Source organism: Phoxinus phoxinus, assembly GCF_949152265.1.
Source record: "Phoxinus phoxinus genome assembly, chromosome: 24".
NCBI classification, from domain to species: domain Eukaryota; kingdom Metazoa; phylum Chordata; class Actinopteri; order Cypriniformes; family Leuciscidae; genus Phoxinus; species Phoxinus phoxinus.
The window spans coordinates 8,276,464-8,296,797 of NC_136899.1; the positions used below are offsets into that span (position 1 = coordinate 8,276,464).

The 20,334-nt window shown below is 35.7% G+C and overlaps 1 protein-coding gene across 3 annotated transcripts in view; it reads left to right on the plus strand.

Annotated features, from left to right (window-relative positions):
• fndc3bb (fibronectin type III domain containing 3Bb) overlaps positions 1–20,334 on the plus strand; it is a 61,835-nt gene that overhangs the window by 39,786 nt on the left and 1,715 nt on the right. For 2 of the 3 annotated variants that reach the window (XM_079601831.1, XM_079601830.1), the window contains exons 10-23: positions 174–298; positions 914–1,088; positions 1,823–1,909; positions 3,699–3,834; positions 3,940–4,011; positions 4,747–4,868; positions 4,969–5,074; positions 6,712–6,890; positions 7,607–7,720; positions 8,337–8,486; positions 9,836–10,119; positions 12,629–12,838; positions 14,630–14,796; positions 16,741–16,868. In XM_079601831.1, the coding sequence (XP_079457957.1) occupies positions 174–298; positions 914–1,088; positions 1,823–1,909; positions 3,699–3,834; positions 3,940–4,011; positions 4,747–4,868; positions 4,969–5,074; positions 6,712–6,890; positions 7,607–7,720; positions 8,337–8,486; positions 9,836–10,119; positions 12,629–12,838; positions 14,630–14,796; positions 16,741–16,868 (2,055 nt within the window). The remainder of the gene's footprint in view (positions 1–173; positions 299–913; positions 1,089–1,822; positions 1,910–3,698; positions 3,835–3,939; positions 4,012–4,746; positions 4,869–4,968; positions 5,075–6,711; positions 6,891–7,606; positions 7,721–8,336; positions 8,487–9,835; positions 10,120–12,628; positions 12,839–14,629; positions 14,797–16,740; positions 16,869–20,334) is intronic. The other variant, XM_079601832.1, reaches the window with a different exon arrangement.

The following is a 20,334-nucleotide window of genomic DNA, read 5'->3' on the forward strand; positions in this document are numbered from 1 at the left end:
GTTGTTGTGACGATTAGCACAGCTTCCAGCAGCAATTTAGTTTTTGTTGTTGTTCTTTTCATGTTTGGAGTGTTCTGTTCTGACACAGCGTATGGCTGCTGCTGGTCTTTTAAGATGTTTATTTTATATTTGTCATTCCTAACTGCATCGTTTTATCCTTGTTGCTTTTTCAGGGGAAAAAGAACAGCATTTTCCGTGAATATTACGTCGGACACCAGCGACACTGCAAAGTAATGAGGTTGTGCCCTGCTGTCGGGTACACGTTTCGAGTGGCAGCGCTAAATGATATTGGCACCAGGTTTGTTTATTTGTCTCATGTACAGAAAAATTATTATTATTATTTAAATGAAATTAACCAGTTATACATGTTTTATTATTTTTTTTATATTTGTATTATTTTTTTAAATAATATTTATTAATAATATTTATTATTATTATTTTTATCATGATATATACATATCATGTGTTTTTTTATGTTTATTAGGATAATTCTGTTGTTCTTTGAAGTACTTTGGAGTACTATCAAAAATACCATGGTAAATGAATATGATATAATACATGCTGGTTATTTCTGAGGTTTAGGTGAAACATTGTTTTATTATTTTTTTTTGTTGCAATAAATCATAAAACAGTTTTTATAAATATAACCCACCAGCATATGTCCTTTTGGTTGTATGCTGTTTAATAGAATTTTGGCCCTGTGGTGTCCTTGTGTTTAATGGCGCGGTAAATGAGAAAATTTTCATCACTACTCTCTGTGAGTGGCGGCAGTGTCGTTTTCCCAGGGGGAAAAGTCCAAACAATTTATATCTTTGTGCTTCTCGCACGCTTTGAGACACGGATATGTCGTTTAATCTTTATAGGATGGGAAAGGATGGGATTTATTACTGTTTACGGTTTTCTTTTTCTCCAGTGGGTTCAGCACAGAAGTCGTCTTCCACACCACAGGAAGTCTCCCACAGATTTCCTTGCCTCCACGGCTAATAAAGGCAGGTCCGTCCTGGGTTACGCTGGAGTGGACTCGACCAAACAGCTGCAGCGCTGAGGAGGTGGTCACGTACACCCTGGAGATGCAGGATGAGACCAAGGTGTTGAACTCAGCCCTACCATACGCATCCCATAATCCCCCTTGTGCAGTAGTTATTATGGCTTTCTGTTGCCATTATTTTCACCACAAATAGGTTTTCTCAGTGTTGTGGGAATATGACCGCTAATAGACGCACAAGTCTATTAGCTGTTTTTTCTACCTCACTGGTTGCTGGTGAATCATCTTTGCCCACAGTTGTCAGAGTAAATCGACTCTTCTGGATCCATGACTAATGCCTGTGTTTAACACAGCAGACTGATGCGCATGCGCCATCCAAATATTTGAGCGAGATCGAGCACATAATTTTTTTATCATGCCGAGTAATTGTAGGATCTTGCATTTTTAATACATTTGAATACAAACCACAAATTTGTTAGGAATTAATTATATAATTCACAGATTTTTATATAATTATACAGTATTAATTATAAAATATTTGATCCAAGTTTAATGTCATGAAACATGCAACAACATCTGCTACCTATTTTACCTTCGTATTTGGACATATTTCAGAGTGAAACAGGATATTAATAAAATAAAAAAGTAGGACTCTGCTTTATTTTGTTGAGTGGATCGTAAACAGAAGTGTTACCAGATTGGAGGGAAGGTATTGAAAAATAAGGGGCATTGGTTTGATAAAAATAAATTGTGGTGTTAGTTTGGGGTGGGACCAGCTGTAAATAATTGTTCCATATTTCACTTCTTGACACCTAAAGAACGATGTGTTTTTGGCAGGGACTGGACTTCCAGGAAGTTTACAGCGGTTTGGAGCTGAACTGTAAGTTGGAGTCCCTAAGGAGGAACACGCAGTACAAATTCAGGGTGAGTGACGAGTTTCCCAGCACAGAAAACATGACATTTATTTCATGATTTCTTTTGTTCACATACACAACCATATGCATGTAAACAAACCATCCATAGAGGTGTTCAGGGTTCTAGAAAATCACACGTTCCTCAAGCACTTTTGCTTCCTCATTTCCTCCTTCACTAATTAGGCAATTAGCGATAATCTAATGAACTTTAGTTTGTCCGCTAACCTGGAGCGGTTTCTCAGATCTGGCAGCTGTTGTTGGGGGAAGGTGAATTGATTTCCTGTGGTGTTGCGTGTAAAAGGCTTTTACTCTAATCTCTGAGAAGGCAGAGAACACTGCGTTATTATCAGGGGAGAAAGGTACTTCAGACAAGATTTTAAATGCTGCTCCCTGCGATGCTGTAGGAGATTGGGACACAAAAACGGTGTTGTCTAGTTAGTACACAAAACAAGTGTGTCCTGAAATCCTCAAACGCTTGGTTATCCGCTTTTCAGTGATGTCGTCTGAAGTCACTCAGACCTCTCAGAGATGTTTGGAATGAAATACTAGAAGCCTGAATATTGTATAAAAAGATGGATCTTCTGCATTTTTAATCAGTAATTAATACATTTGGCTGAAAATTATATAAAAAATATTTTTTTATGTAATTCATTCCTGTGATGGCAAAGCTGTTTTTTCAGCATCATTACTCCAGTCTTCAGTGTCACATGATCCTTCACAAATCATTCTTATATGCTAATTTGCTGCTAAATAATAAACTGCTAATAAACAGTTTTTGCTGTTAATAAACATTTCTTATTATGGCGCTTTTCCACTGCATGGTACGGCTCGGTTCGGCTCGGTACGATTCAACACGGCGCGGAGCGGTTCGGCTCGCTTCGCTTTTCCACTGCGTGGTACGACTCAACTCGGTACGGCACGGTTCGGTTCGCTTTAGCTCGGTTGCTTTTCCACTGCAGTTAGTACCGCTTCAAAGTGGGTGGGACTGATCGTTATTGTAGGTCCGGTGGTAGCCGTGTGCGGCTAAGAGCTGTGCTACTTCCGCTCCTCGGCAACCAACGAGAGGAACGTCTGCACCTCGTCCACTGACCACGATTCAGCCATTTCTTGTTTGATTTTTTTTAACTTTTTTTGTCAAGTAAAAACTCGAAAAACAGGTGCTACCGCGTTTGCTGTTGTCTGGCTATTTAAATATTGCGGGTTTAGTGTCTCGTGTAGCAAATACAATGACGCTGAAGTGACGATTCTGTCTGACCAATCAGTGATCTGCAGTGTTTTCACGTCACATTTAGTATCGGTACGGTACGCTTGGAACCTCAACAGAGGTGGTACCATTTAAAGCGAGCCGAAGCGAGCCGTGCCGTACCGTACCATGCAGTGGAAATGCGCCATAAGTGAGCCGTACCGAACCGAGCCGTACCGTACCATACAGTGGAAAAGCGCCAAAGCGTGCCGTGCCGTACCGAACCGTGCCGTACCATGCAGTGGAAAAGCGCCAATATTCTCATCGATGTTGAAAACTTTTTTGTGGAAATCCTTATACATTTTTGTATAGAGATTTGGTTTATAGACCCCAAATAGACATTTTAAAAGAGCAGAACTTTTATTTGAAATAGGATTATTTTGTAACGTTGTAAATGTCTCTTCAGTCACTTTTGATAAATTTAATGCAAGTATTAATTTATTAACATCCTTCTGATCCCAAACTTTTGAACAGTAGTGTGTGTGTATATGTACAGAAATAGCTGTATGGTAGCGTGCTTCCCCTTGTGTGATCTTCTTTACTGTGTCCACTACAGCTCATCACTTGCAGCGGTGAGTGGCGCAGTGCACCGAGCTCTCTGCTTGTGTGTAAGACCACCCCAGACAGACCCGGACCCCCTGTGAATCCTGCAGTAAACGCAGTCACATATCACAGCTTCTGTGTGACGTGGGGTAGGAAAACATAATCATTTTATGTTTCTCACAGCCACAGTTTTTTTTTTTACTGTCCGTTTATCATTACTTTCTAACCGTCACCGTTTGATATAATTAAATCAGAACCTCCACAAGACGATGGTGGATCTGGAGACTTGACGTACGTCCTGGAGATATCAGAAGGGAATTCTGAAGGTATTTCTGATTGCAAACGGGTCAATCTGACAATGAAACAATATTTTATTTGTAAACACTTTATTTTAAATTTAAATGTATTCATATTTAAAACTTTTTATTTCAATAATTGAAAATATTGCAAAACTTTTTTTTTTAATTATGGATTTTACAATTGAAAGAATATGGGACCCTGGACCACAAAACCAGTCACATGGGCCAATTTTTTTTTAAATTGAGATTTATACATCACATGAAAGCTGAATAAATAAACTTTCCATTGATGTTTGGTTTGTTAGGATAGGATTTGGCTGATATACAACTGTTTGAACATCTGGAATCTGAGGGTGCAAAAATATCGAAACATTGAGAAAATCTGCTTTAAACTTGTCCATTTATGTTCACGATTGTGCTGCATTCACTCACAAAAATAAATGTTTTATATATTTACGATAGAAAATTTTAAAAATATCTTTATGGAACATGATCTTTACTTAATATCCTAATGATTTTTGGCATATCATTTTGATCATCGATCATTTTGACCCATACAATGTATTGTTGGATATTGCCACAAATATATACCCGTGCGACTTTGTAATCCAGGGTCACATATATTATTCTTACTGACTCCAGACTTTTGAACAAAGTCATTATATTTCAATAATACAATTTTGATTTTGATGTGAAATATGCCTGTGATAAGTTTTTGACAGGTTCACTGAGATAGATATGTATGAATATGTGTTTGTTCAGCAGAGAGGCAGTGGGTGACTCGCTATAGAGGACCAGAGAGGAAACATTTGTGTGAGGATGTAAAACCAGCAACAAGCTACTCCCTGAGACTCAGCTGTGTCGACGTGGGCGGACAAAGCCAGGTATGAGAACCAAAGTGCATTAACTGATTTTCCAGGCTGATTCAGAAGATCTCATTGTACTCCTTGTGTTGTATATTGACTCGTTGTATTGGTTGTGCAGTGCTCCGATGACGTTACGGTGCGCACTCATATTCCGCCCCCTGGCCGCTGTCGACCCCCAAGGATTATGGGTGATGTCAAACACAAAGAGCTGATTTTGCAGTGGGGTGAGGCTCTTTATTTTTTCTTTTGATATCCATTATTCTTTTCTTCTACTTTGCCTCTTCCAGTCTAGATGAAATAGATAGATTATCTAAAAATAGTTTAACATTTGTGACAAAAGCACCCCCTCCTCCTCCTCCTCCTCCTCCTCCTCCTCCTCCATAGGTATATGACCACAATATGACCCTATTCAACAAATCTCTTGATCGATTTGGAAAGAGAAATTGAAGCTAAAAACAAGTTAGTTACACTTGTGTGCATTTAGACGAATTGTGTTATTCGGAGGGTAACATATAATATTCATAGGGTTTCTAGTTCTAGAAGTCCAAATTACCCACAATGCACCTGGATCAACAGAGCTTTGCATCTACTTTTTGTGTTGTTCACACATTGCATAACCCTATTTAGTGTGGGTCTGTGTTTGCATTCATGTGTGTGTGTTTGAGGGAGCCAGAGGTATAATGCAGTTGTTTTGTTAGTGATAATACCCCTGAGTCACTGTTTTTGAGTGAAGGTGGGCTCATTTAAGAGGCTGAACACCATCTATAAATAACTGTGAAATAGCAGTGCTGATTTCAGGCATCCATGCTGACTCTTAGAGCTCGGACATCAGGCGTGAGCTTTCCTGCATGTTCTTTATCACTGCGATTGATCGGTTCCTTCCTGTAGCCAGTTAGCCACAGTTGTAGTGGGAACTGAGATCTTGTTTTGGTTTTGAGAGGCTGGTTGGTAGATGGATGCTTTCTGAGATCATCAAGTCATGTGTCTGGGGGACGTGAGCGTAACAACTTTCTGTATAGCTCTATACAGAAAATAATTTATGGGTTTCAACATTGAATGTTTCTCATAATAATGGCCATAAAAATGTTATTGGGTGTGTGAATTATTCAAATTTAATTCATTTACATGACGAAAAGGAGGGTGAATAATTGACATTACATAAATTAGCTTTAGTCTGCCTGTGTAACTTGTAGCCAGATAGATGTATTTTTAAACAATAGTTGAAATAAAATATTGCAAAAAATAATTGTAGTTATTATTATTATTATTATCATTCCGATTATTCATTTCAAATTATATATATTTTTTTTATGTTCTGCAATTATAGGCTTTTATCAATTATTAATTTTAATAATTCATAACATTTCTCTTGTCAACACCTTCCAGGTCATGATTTTTTTCATTATTCGTATGAGGCATTACTTAATTTTTTTGTGTGTGTGCAATATACAGTTCTATGAGTTATTCATGATAATAATTCATAAAATACCTTGTCAACTCACCTCCTTCACAATTTAGTTTTTAATTATTATGAGGCATTTTTGAATTATTATCATTTATTTTGCAATGTACACTTTTATTAATTATCCTCCCAAGTCACAATTTTTTAAATATATTTTTAATTAATTATTATTATGAGGCTTCTAAATAAGCTCAGCACTTTTTCTATAACTTGTTAATATGGCCACCAAAACTAATATGTGCCACTTAATGTGTGAAACACTCCTAACGTTGTGGTCATGTATATTGGGCTGGACTGATGGATTATGCTTTGACTTTTTGCACTTTTGAAATGATTGCTTAATGTTCTGTCCCTGTCTCTATATTTCTCCCACACACTTTTAATTATTCGTTTCTCCAGATGGTCCTATGTGTGGTGAAGAGAGTGAAGGTGTGGAGTTTAGCTTGGAGATGTGTGCAATAGATGAAGCTTCAGAGCCGGCGGAGGTGTACCGTGGGTCTAAAACAGAGTGCACTGTGGGTAATTTGCTCCCTGGCACTACCTACAGGTTCCAAGTTCGTGCAGCCAACAGTGTTGGGGTAAGTCACCATGCACTCAAAATTACTAAAATCTGACCTAAACTTAAAATGAAATGCATAAAAAATAAAAGCTAATTCCGAATATTAATAAAAACGATTAGTTTAGAAAAAATACTCAAATAAACTTAGATAGATGCACCCTTTTTTAAATGCAAAATAACAGTTTCATGGTCCTCAGAAATTTTTTCTCCAGTATAAACAAATCATATTTCTCCATCTATCCATCTATCTATCATTTTATTTCTCCATTCAGGTGATTTTATTTCACAAATTAATGTTTTTCTTCCCAAGTGCCACAATATAAATAGTATACATTTTTAGTGAGGGGAGCTTGGCAAGTATTTTAGACATATTGGCTTTTATTCCCTTTCATAAGCAATGAGTCAGGACAATTGCATCTCAAACAGCTATAATTTGGTCAAATACAGCTCTCCAATTGTTTTTCCTCTCTTATTTGAAATCCTCATTTTATAACAAACCCTCCACATCACCTCAAGGCAATAAAGAGATCTGCTGTCTGCCTCGGCAAAGATATAAAGAAGCTAATTCAGCCATCACTGAAGATGGATGCCTAACAGAGTATAACGCTTTGGGTTTACCTGCCACAGAAATAACAGATTTCCCTCCTTATTGTAGAACCCAGGCCATTCATTACCTTTGAGATGGCTAAAACGCTCTAAATCTCAGCCACTTTCTCTCTCTCCTTTTTTCCCCAGTATGGACCTTACTCTGAATCTGTGGAAATAAGCACTGACGCTGGCCCCCCAGGACAATGTAGTCCCCCTGCCATCAATGTGACTTCACACACTTGTGCTGATGTGACCTGGGAGGTGAGTCGGCAAGAGCCATTCACACTGTATACAATACAGTAAATGATGGATCGTACTGTCATGTGATAAAATTGTCGGAGTGATTTTCTGCTGCGTTGAGAAAGAAATCAATTTTCAGAAGCAATCGTTGGCTTTGGGACTCGTAGAAAGAAAAATTGTTTTGAATTATAAGAATATGTGCTCAATACTGGTACAGAAACTCCATCCAAACTCGAAAGTTCCTCATAATACCATCATCGATCACCCAGAAAGTGTTGAAGATTGATTCTTGCCAGAGAAGGTGGCAGATCGTGTCCACGCAAAATGTTCTCTTCACGTCTATCACTTCTTCTCAAAAGACACTTGCTTTTTATGACAAAGGGCCTTTAATGTTTTGTTCACAATGAACACGAATGTGATTTTAATCCTTGATGTCTCCTGAATGACACAGATTTCAGTTATTTGCATTCTGTTTGCCGTCTTGAGAGGTTGTTTAATTTATTATTGGTGCGTATGATGCATTAGCTCTCTTGTGTTAGTCCTGATGAAAGCGTGTCGAGCAGGTAATTACTCACATTCTGCTGGGAATATACATTTGTTGCTGGAGTGTAACGCTTGCACTGATCTCAATCCCCAGAACAACGAGAGCTCTGGGATAGACATTTCTGAATACCGGCTGGACTGGGGACGTGATTTGGACTCTCTTGAAATGGTTTACAGTGGATCGGAAACCTACTTCCAAATCCCCAACCTGGAGGCATCAACAGAATACTGCTGCAGGCTACAGGTAGTTCATGATCTGTCAGGACCACGACACATGCGCTCAAACATTAATACCAATTAAAACAAGCCAAAAAGAAAGTGGATTTATTTTATTTTATTATGTTATTGTATTTTATTATATATTGCTTTATTTTTTATTTCTTTATTTTTTTTATTTATTTTTTAAATTGTATTTATTTTATTTTTTAAATAGCTTTATTTTTAATAGCTTTATTTTCATTTATTTTTGTTTTTTAAATTGTTTTATATTTAATTATCAATATATTATCGATTTACTTATTTCAATATATTTAGTACTGTGAAACGGGTACGCTTTTGCTTTTCTCTATCATTTGTATTGGTTGACTGCAATATTTTTTTAATATGCTATAGATTTAATAATAAAAAAAATGCAGCGTCTACGAATTTAAATAAAATTTCTTTGGAAAAAAAAATGTATCTTAGTTTTTTTTATTCACATTTTCTTTTTTCAAAGAAAGTACTTGAAAATAGTAAATGTACAGTAAACAATATATGATTTGTTACAGTACTGTAAATGTTAGTCTAGCATTTGCTTGCTAAAAATAACATTTTAATTTGTGATGATGAATCAATAGTTCACAGTAAAATGAGTTGTGAATAAATCATCTTAAAAGGAAACACATTATTCTAATTGTTCCTGAAATTAATTAAGCTCATAAAAATGTAGCATAATCACATTGAAAATGCATGCATTACTCGCTGCTTGCATTATAATTAAACAAACAAGAAGAGTGTAAAACCTTAATCATGCAGTATTGTATTTTTTCTGCCTACATGCATTGGTGTGTACATTATCATTGTCTCTTTGCAAACTGGTTTTAATGCACCAAAAATAAACCTGCAAATTGTGTTGATTAAACAATATATAAGGAGTAATAGTTCAAATGTTAGACTGGAGCTGTTATTTCTGGAAATGTTCTGACCTTTCCGTGCTCCTCTTCACATTTAATTGGCTCTGAATCACTGTGTTTATGTAGCGGATGCAAAACAATCTATCAGCACGAGAATGAAGAGAATTCATTTATCGTTGCACTCTCCATAATACTCAGTGTCCTTCCAAATGTTTTGACAAACGAAATGCATGACTGTAAATATGGGCCAAAAGATAATCAACAACAAACTTTTGATGTATATCAAATTGAAACGGCTTCTCAAACAAGAATAAATGTAGGCCGGAACTTGATTTTGTCCATCTGGAATTGATTGAGTGACATGTTGTCCTGCCCTTGCGCCAGTAAATCATTCATAAAAAATTCTGCAATATAAAAAAAAACTCATTTTTGATTTTAAGGTGCCATTTTTCTGATTTTGTTTTTTAAATTCGGTTCTTAGGCAGTGAACCAGGCAGGGGCGGGCCCCTACAGTGATCTGGTGACGTGTCGGACCCCTGCAGCAGTCCCTGATGTAGTATCCGGAGTTCACCGGCTCGACCTCCCTCCGACCCCAACAGAAAGTGAGTCCTTCTCCCCCTCCACCTGTCTGGCCCTCTCCTGGGACGAGCCGCACTGTAATGGAGCAGAAATCACCTCCTACACCATCTCAATGGGAGACGACATCACCACCGAAAACGCAACCTGCCACATTATCAGGGACTTGCTGCCGGACAGCGAGTACAGGTGAGCAAGAGATGTTGTTTAACACTTTGTATCTCTTTTTCTACCATACTGCATCATCATCTCTATATATATATATATATTTGTGCATTAGCGATGACCGTGGACCTTATTTTCACGTGGTTCTATAATATACAGAAGAGTGCTGGTGAGCCAAGAGCAGGTCCTTGAATTAGTGTTATTAGCTGTACAAATGGACTCCACTTGTGTCTGGCTCAAGATGTGCTCAGCAAAATGGTGCATTCTGGGTAGATGCAAGTTGTTAGAAGGGTATATTTGTTGTTTTTTGTTTTTGTTTTTTTACTATACAAAACCACACTGGTACTATGCTATAGTGAATGTATCAGATGTTAATGCCACTATACATTGGAAATATACTATGGTATTGAATGGCTGCCATATTCATGCCCCATGCTGTTTACAAAAAACTACAGTATTATGTCAAAAAACATGGTATTACAGTAGTATGTTTACAAAAAAACAAAACAAAAATAAAGGTTCTTTATTGGTATCTATGGTTCCATGATGAACATGTAACATCCATGGAACATTTCCATTGCACAATAGATTCTTTATAGTGGAAAATGGTTCTTGGATTATTCAAATGTTCTTCAAATTACGAAAAATTGTTCTTCTATGGCTTCACTGCAAAGTGAAATCCAAAGCCCTTTTTGGATCCTTTATTTTTAAGAGTGCAGTACTATGGTACTTAAAAAAATAAAATAAAATAAAAGCAACGTCCTCGTGTAAATAGGGATATATTTTAAAAGGATGACCTTAACACATTTGCATATAAAAAATACTCACATGGTCTTTAAAGTCTAATAGGCTTCGGGAAAGCGAGTCTGTTAAATGTTACCTGAGGTAAAGGCTTTAATTTGGGATGGATGACAACATTAAATGGACACAGAAGGGACTTCTCCATTGAGGTAATGGACTGTGAAATACATCCCCAATTAATATGCCAAATGCAAATGCACTCGTAATATTATCATGAATGCATAATATATCTAATGGGACTAAAAATTTTGATATCCTTCACGAACTGTCCAAAAAACAACGTTCCAGCTCACCCTGATGACCCAATGTTACCAAAATGTATGTGAATTTCAAAGCATTAGATGATTAAATGTCAAGCCACATGGTACAATTATGCTCAATTTAGTAATTACCAACTGGAGTCAATGTGATTTTAAATGGGTGTATGATTCAGTTGTCCTTATGTTCACACAGGTGCCCTAGCAACATCACATTAGTTGTAAACATCGCTTTTGACAAGCACAAAGTGTCCTAACGCTTTTTCGTTTTTAGTCATGATGTCGTAATAATAAACCTTTTTTTTTTTTACGTTTTGCTTCAACTCAAGCTCTCTCTCTCTCTCTCTCTCTCTCTCTCTCTCTCTCTCTCTCTCTCTCTCTCTCTCTCTCTCTCTCTCTCTCTCTCTCTCTCTCTCTCTCTCTCTCTCTCTCTCTCTCTCTCTCTCTCTCTCTCTCTCTCTCTCTCAAAATTATTCAGAATTGATCAAAAATATTAAGTCATGTTCAAATAATATGAGCTTTTTTAATCTTATATATACTATATATGTGTCTTTTTTTTCTTTTTTTATTGTGTGGTGTTGGTCAAATACTTTTGTTCCTCCATGTTTTTTTACATGAGCCTTTTTGGTTTCTGAATTCATTAAAATATTTCCAGAGAATCAAGCCCCACATACTAGACATGTTAGTCGTGTTGTTGGTTTTTTTGTCATCATTTCCTCACCCTCATGTTGTTCCAAATGTGTATAACTTTATTTCAACAAGACACAAAAAGAGACATTTTTAAGAATGTACATGCTGCTCTTTTTTTATTCCGTGAATAAATGACACCAAAAACAACTGATTCTTATGTATTTGCGTAAGTGCAACTGATACATGTTCCACTGAAGACATAAAGTCAGCACTTCAAATGTTTGGGCACAGAAAACTTCCCACAACTCGCTTCTTGCACTTGAATATTTAAATGCGCAAGGCTTAAACTTTCGTGACAATGCAGCACTGTTCTGAGCATCATTCATGTTGGTTCACGTTTATGTTCGCACAACATTGCATTTTTAGAATTCATAAAAATGTTATCAGCCAAATATTGTAATAACCTTCCCTCTTTTTAGATCTCTTCTGCTAAAACAATTTAGAAATGTTTTTCTGTCCCATATGCATTTACAATAATTGGATTCTTGGATATCAGAGGGGTAACTTCTTAGAAATCCTCATTTGAATGCAAGACCACCCCTTCAACCAGAGTAGATCATTTTCATCTGTGGTGAAAGGTCACAGAGCTTCATTTTTGGGTGATTTGTTCCCTTTAAAGTTACCAATACTGAATCATTGACACCGAGTTTCCTAAGAATAGTCTGTAGGGTCGTTCAAGTGAAGAGAATCAAGAATTAATTGTAGAAGTTACTTAGCCTTTAAACCCAAGGGAGCTAACAACTGTACAAGATTAAAAAGCTTTAACACTTTCTTTCTCTTCTCAGCCTGCAGATTCGAGCAGAAAATGAAATGGGCCCCGGGCCCTTCAGTCAGACCCTAACGGTGAGGACAAGGCCCCTGCCGCCCTTTCCACCCCGGCTGGAGTGTGCAGCGGTCGGACCCCAGAGTCTCAAATTACGTTGGGGTTTCAGCAGCCGAAGTCAACTCAACGACGACACTACCTACATTCTGCAGATGGAGGACAGGAATCAGAGGTTAGCACTGAAGCATGTGCAAAACTACATATTTTCATAAGCAACTAGTCTGAGATGGCTAATTGGTCTTAATGAAGTCTTGTATAATTAGGCTAAATTAGATGTATTTTTAGACAACTTCTGAAGCCTTTAATGCAGCGAGGAACCAACTGATTGTGGGCTTTAAATATTGAATTGAATTGATATTGAGTCGGTGAGTGTTTGTTCTAGACTTTTAGAAATTATTTGTTTGACTTGTAAAATTATATAATTTAAGAAAGCCATTTGTCTATTCGTTCAGTGTTATTTTAGTATCATGTGTTGGGGAAAGTTACTTTTAAAGGGAATTCTTTTGAATATTGCATTACTAGGAGTACGACCGGTTTAAGATGGCGGGCGTATTTCTCAGTGCCCAGCGGCTAATAGGGCATCTAGTCTCTATATAATATCTATGGTAATGTGCGCGAGAGGGGAGGGGAGATCTGTGGCGTGTGCACGAACTGGGATTGACGGTCAGATCTATCTGATTCTGATTTATGTTGTTCTGTCGGAGCATAGTGCTGGTTTCAGTGAATATGATCTAAAAAATCTTGCCGACTTTAGCTTTAATTATTGCAGGTTTTCATAATATTCTGAGTTTGCATTTCACAGTTTTTATTCATGTTGAGGAATACTGAATCTGTTTTTGTGCATGTGAGATGAGTAAATGCCTGCTCAGATTTAGTCTAGAACCACAATAATCAGCGCACTTCGGATTTCTCTCAACATGGAGACAGGAGAGAGGTCAGTCAATAAATGGGAAAATAAAAAAAAAGTAACTCCGATACTTTACTAGTTACTTGAAAAAAGTAATCTGATTACGTAACTCTTGTTAATAGTAATGCTTTACCCCCTACCATTTTATTTTTTTGTAATATTTTGAATTATATATTTTTTATTTTAATTAAAAATGTTTAGTCATTTTGTTGCGTGTCTTTTTTTATAGTTTCTTTTTAAAAATACATCTCTATATAGGTTTTAGTTGTAGTTTATTTAGTTATTTAAGTACTTCCACATAAACTAAATGAAAATGAGAAATGTTGCCTTGGGAAATTTCAAGAAAGTTTTTTTATGGTTTTCATTTTAGTTAACAATAATCCTGGTTCATAATTAAGAACAACAGTCTTGTACTCAACATCAAAAGCTTGGTAATTTTGCGTAAACTATGTAAATGTTCGTTGTTTGAATATAAAAAAAATTCATAGTAAAGCGTGTGTGTGTGCGTGTGCGTGCACTTCTTCACTTTATTTTTCCCTGATGCACCTTTAGGGCAGGTTAGCAGATAATCTGAAAAGCACATTTTGTGTTTGTGGGTCCATTAAGGTGGAGTTGGTTAATGAGAAGACTTGATCTCAAAGCGCTGTTGGGAATTAGAATTGGAGACTCAGGGTTATCAAGACCACCTTCCTTAATGCTTTCTCAGAGTCGCTCGTCACTGACCCACGATGGCTAATTTAGAAGCAAATAAAGGCCCGTGCTCTCCCCGGTTTTAAGCTTTCAGCCTCAGTTCCTCTTCTGAAAAATTTTAACCATATAAGCAGTAAAGTCTGGACTCTTAAACGGAGGTAATGAAGGCCTGCCTGTACCGCACAATCTTTTCTACCTTCATGCTATTTATTAAAGTGAACGGAACAGCGTTATATGATCTCAAGCCATCCATTTTTTTTCGTTTGCACTCAAGATTTTAAAAGAAATACTAGGCTGCCAGTTAATTAAAAATTATAATTAATATTGTTTGTGCATGTTTGTAATAAGCCTTTGCTATCTTGTTAGGTTTGTGGTGGTTTATCGAGGTCCGAGCCACACTTTTAAGCTGCAGAGACTGAGCGAATCGAGCCGGTACCGTTTCCGGATCCAGGCAGTGAGCGAGGCGGGCGAGGGGCCGTTTTCTGAGACGTACACCTTCAGCACCACCAAATCTCTGCCACAAACACTGAAAGGTGCCACATTTATTACACTTATACTCATCTGTAGAGCTACAAAAGTTTGGGATCACTATGATATATATATATATATAGATGTATGTATGTTCAGGTGAAACTCGAAAAATTTGAATATCGTGCAAAAGTTCATTTATTTCAGTAATTCAGTATAAAAGGTGAAACTAATATATTATATAGACCCATTACATGCAAAGTGACATATCTCAAGCCTCAATGAGATCTAACTAATTTGTTATAATTTTGATGATTATGGCTTACAGCTTATGAAAACCCCAAATTCAAAATTAGAATATTGTGAAAAGGTTTTCATAGCTGTAAGCATCAAAATGACAACAAATAAAGGCTTAAAATATCTCACTTTGCTTGTAATGAGTCTATATAATATATTAGTTTCACCTTTTAACTTGAATTACTAAAATAAATTAACTTCTGCAAATTTTTCCAGTTTCATCTGTATGTGTATATACTGCATGTTTTTTTAAAGAAATGAATGCTTTTATTCAACAAGGACACATTAAATTGATAAAGTGACAAAGACATTTAAAATGTTACAAATATTTATTTCAAATGTTTTTTTGAACTTTTGATTCATCAATAAATGCTGAAAACATATTTAGTACCACAAGTGTTTTCAGAATTTATATAATACATGTTTTTTTAGAAGCAAATCGGCATATTAAAATGGTTTCTAAGGATCATGTGACACTGAAGACTGGAGTAAATGACATATATTCAAATATAATCAAATAGAAAACATGTATTTTAGCCCCTTAAGCGGCATCCCCCTTTTTTTAATAGACATGAAAATGCACATTCCGAACTTAAATGGTTGTAATTCAAGAATGCTTTGGAATATAGATGTAAGATTTGTCTTGTTTTAAGACATTTGTCAGATTTTTGTAGAAGTGAAATAAATTAAGAAAGTTAAACAGAAAAAAAGTTATAGAAGTTTGAGTTTATGAAAATGTACAATGTTAATTTTTATTTTTCTTATTTTATATAAAATATATATTTTCAAAACCTGGAGGACTCTAAAAATGCAAAAAATTAAAGCCAAAAATCTGAAGAAGTCGTTTCGAATTTTAGGTTGATATTTAAAAAAATAAGCTTTTAGCAAGATTTTTTTTGGGCGCAGTACCAGACTTTTTCACTAGTTGACATTACTCCCCATATAAGGGCGCCTCCATTTCCATGTTGCTTGAGTGATCTGAACCATTATTTCAGATCACTCAAGAATTTTCTCAAAAATTTTACAATTTTCATATAATTTATGAAGTAGACATCCTATTCAGAAGTAGTATTGGATTTAGAAATGAATTCAACCTCTAAGAAACACAAAAAGAACTCGTATGTGCATTTTAGCTCGCTTCCACATCACAAATGGTGAATCTATTATTTTTTATTTATATTTAAAACATTTTCAGACCTTTTTTTCTAAAAAAAAAAAATTATGGATGCTATCTTTTGAACTCTTGGCATTAAAAACCAAACAAACTGAGGTTTCTACCATTCTTTCATGATTTTTCATGGTTATCACTATTTCAAAATAAAGGTCTGAACACGCCTTAAGAGTATGAAAATATATGCAAATTGATAAATTACGGCTCCTCTGTAATTTATTTAGAGAATCAGTCACCATTACACTATGTAAACTAGAGATTGTAAGCTTTCAAATGATATATAGTTTGTCAAGATTAGTTTAGGTTTAGTATAGGATATTACTGTTTTAAATATGTAATGGCTGTGGGTGCCGATGCCAATATAAGGGGTTAGATAAGTGATATTTATAATTACTGTTTTTGACAAAAAAAAATTATTAAAAAACAAACAAACGTGTAAAATATAAACTAAAAATATCTTACTGATCCCAAGCTTATGAACGATAGTGTATAGAAGAAGAAAAGATGTAAAAAAACCTGAACTTTTTTTTGGTCCCCTCAGCCCCAAAAATAGTTCAACTAGAGGGAAATACCTGTGACGTCACATGGGAGAGCATTCCACCAATGAGAGGAGACCGGATCAGTTATGTGCTACAGGTGCTGGGAGGCAGAGAATCTGATTTTAAACAGGTACGATCCAAACGCCATCTTTTACTTCCTTAAACAGCTGTTGCCCCCACATTGTTTTTCAAGAACTTAAAAATGTTTGAAACTTTTGTTTAAATGTTTGAGAAACCATAATATGGTCATTTTACTTTTTCACGGAAGAAACACTTTCTTTTTCTATGCTAGATTTACATATAGCCACAGTCACAGTAGACAAGCTGTCGATGAATAGAATTCATTTACAACAGGAAATGGAAACAGGGCTCGAGCTATTTGCATCATTTGCTCTCTGTCCCATTTTATCTGCTTTAACTCATCACAATCAACATTGAATGAAATTGAGTGCTCCCGTACACACAGTCCCAACGGATTCATTCAGTTGTGCTGTGGGGTTGGAAAGGCACGCAGAGAGAGGGAAATGTGTTATCACCACGATTGGGTCCATCCAGGTGTACAGCCGCTTTTGTTGTGAATTGATTTTTGTTACGCCATTTCCATGGTACGATAAATCGAATGGGAATTCACAACATTCGAAATTGTCTGGATTTATTCATTAAAATGAGAAAACGCACTACTTTTCCCTCCTTCAAATTTTCTGTCCTCTCTTCTCCTAGAGGATGTGTCTTTTTTATGAATATATGTGGTTGAATTTCACAAAGGTGAGACATTGGTTTAAGGTCATCTTCCTACCAAATTCTCATTATAGTAACGTCAAGTCACCTTTATTTATAATGCACTTTATATAATGCAGATTCAGAGTGATAAACAGGAAAAGAATGATTCCATGATGCAAACAGTTCATTTCTGCTGTAAAGCAGCTCTAAAAAGACTACTGAAATCAGCGATTGAACCGAACTGAACGCACACTGAACTGTACAGATCATTAAATATGAAATGAGCTCAATTCAGCTATGAAGCAGTTCTGCAGAAAACAGTGATGTCATCGTCCAGCTTTTTTCTTCTGTTGAACACAAAACAAGATATTTTAAAGAATGTCGGTAACCAGACAGTTGACGACTGTTGACTTTGACTTCCATTTGTTTTCCTACTATGGAAGTCATTGGCTACCGTCTACTGTCTGGTTACCAACATTCTTTAAAATATCTGTATGAGTTTTTTTCTTCTGTTGAACACAAAACAAGATTTGAAACAACTTGAGGGTGACGGTCCCTTTAAGGGTCCCCAACTAAGCAAGCCAAAACGCAACAGTGGCAAGGAACCCAAACTCCCATCAGATGACGAATGGAGAAAAACCCTTGGGAGAATACAGACTCAGTCGGGGGGCCAGTTGTCCTCTGGCCAATGAACGCACAGCATCTTCCAGAAGCTGTATGTTTTCATATAATGTGAAAAATTACTACTATTACTCTATTGTACACTCTGTTTATCTATTATAAACTCTGAGGGAAAAAAGTCAGAATTGCGAGATGTGAACTCGAAATTGAGGGGAAAAAAATCTTAATTGTGAGATATAAAGTCGCAATTAATTTGTTTTATTCCGTGGCGGAAACAAGCTTCCATACTTAAGTGCCTCCGTAGGGGTCTCACTTTTAAAGGAAATTGAAAACTGTTGCTTTGAAAAACCAGCACAAATGTAATATGGATTACCTGATCCTGAAAAGCAAAACGTCCTTCAACTTTTTGAACAACTGGGCCCTTGACATTTCTTGTGATTCCCCCTTACAGTCGTTCATCTGTTCTGCTAAATTCATCCTCACCAATGTCTTGCTATATTAATTTAGATTTAAACTAAATAATTCAATAAAGGACTGGAAGTTCCCCAGGCAATATATTAGCTTAATTAACAATTTAACTGAGCAGCCTTTATCCCCCCGTTTATGCAAATACCACTAAGGTGTTTAAGAAGTGATTTTTTTCTGCCTTGTTTTTAGTGCTAGACATGTAGCATTCAAGATTATGTAAATATTTTCATTGCCTTTTAATTAACTGGGATTTTTAGACTAATTATACATGCATAATTGTGTGTCTTTCATGGCAATAATATCAAGACTTCACCTAAACTGAGCTACCGTTTATTGAGAGGCTTAAAATCTCTTGTTTCCATGGAGACAAATGTTGCGGTCATTCTGAGTGCTGCATGTGACCGGTGGAACCCAGTCTGAAAACGTGACTTCAACAATATTTACTAGGCCTGCTTTTATTTTCCATTTGGTCATTGTTTTTTTGTGTGTGCATGTTTCTAAAATTGGCTTATACTTTTTGGTCAACAACCACATTCTGTGAGTGTGTATATATATATATTAGTTTTATACTTATACTTAGCCAATAAAAGATGTAGAATAATTAGTTTTGCTTCTCATTGTGAAGCACACTGATTTACTGCTGTGAATTGAATCTTCTATTGAGTACTGAGTAGTGCCCTTGTGCTACATACAGACTATTAAGCATATTCTATGGGTCATTAGTGCAGAATGTCCTGTTACATTCAGTACAAACATCCTTGCAAAAGGGGCATTCATTTTTTCTCTTTTTCTCTTTCACTTTTTGGTTCATTGCGCTTAAAATTAGTGTTTTTTAAATACACCACAGAGGAAAAAGGTTACTATTTCAAGCAAGAAATTGTAAGAACGTTTATGTAACTGTAATCTTCAGTGTTTTGTGTGTCGCTCTCCAGATGAAAGGATTACAGTGACTTGTTGAGATTCCCTTTGAGCAGACCCAAGTCTTTTCTTGGCGAGCTCTGGAGATTTATCTTTTGTAATATGTGGGCCAGAGACCGAGTGAAAAGATTGTCTGGCCTTCTTTCTTCCATCTTGGATTCTTTTCTGATGACCAGTGAACCTAAAGTCTTGATTCATTCCTCATTTTTTCTTCTACTGCATTTGCTTTAGCTGCCTAAAACTTTTTTTTTGTTACATTATTTTTGGTAACTTTATTTTAGTGTCCTTGTTACATATGTTACATGAAGTTACTATAGCAATAACAGTAAATGATGCATAATTGCATGCAACTAACCCTCAACCAAATCCTAACCCTAGTAAGTACATGTAGTTATTTAATATTACTCAGTACTTAAGTGTATAATTACACTATAATGATGACACCTAAAAATAAAGTTTATTTTTTTGTAACGAGGGATAGCATTTAAATATATATTATTTACAGATCTATACATATACTGTACATATGTATACATGCATAAATATTTACATGTTTATACTCAATCCTAGTCTCCTTTTATTATAACAAATATATTTATTTACTTGTTTAAATTTTTTTATTCATTGCCAGTCACCTTGTATAATTAATTATAATTATATAGTAGTAGTATTTATGTAAGAGATAGATTTTATATTTCATATTTACTTATTATAATTTCCATGTACACATTTGCATTTGTATTGTAATGCATGTATTTTTATATATTGTATACCTTTAAGTGTGTGTGTGTGTGTCTCATTTTTACTATTGTATATTTATAAAATATTAATATTTTTATATAATAATATTTAATAAATATATTTGTATA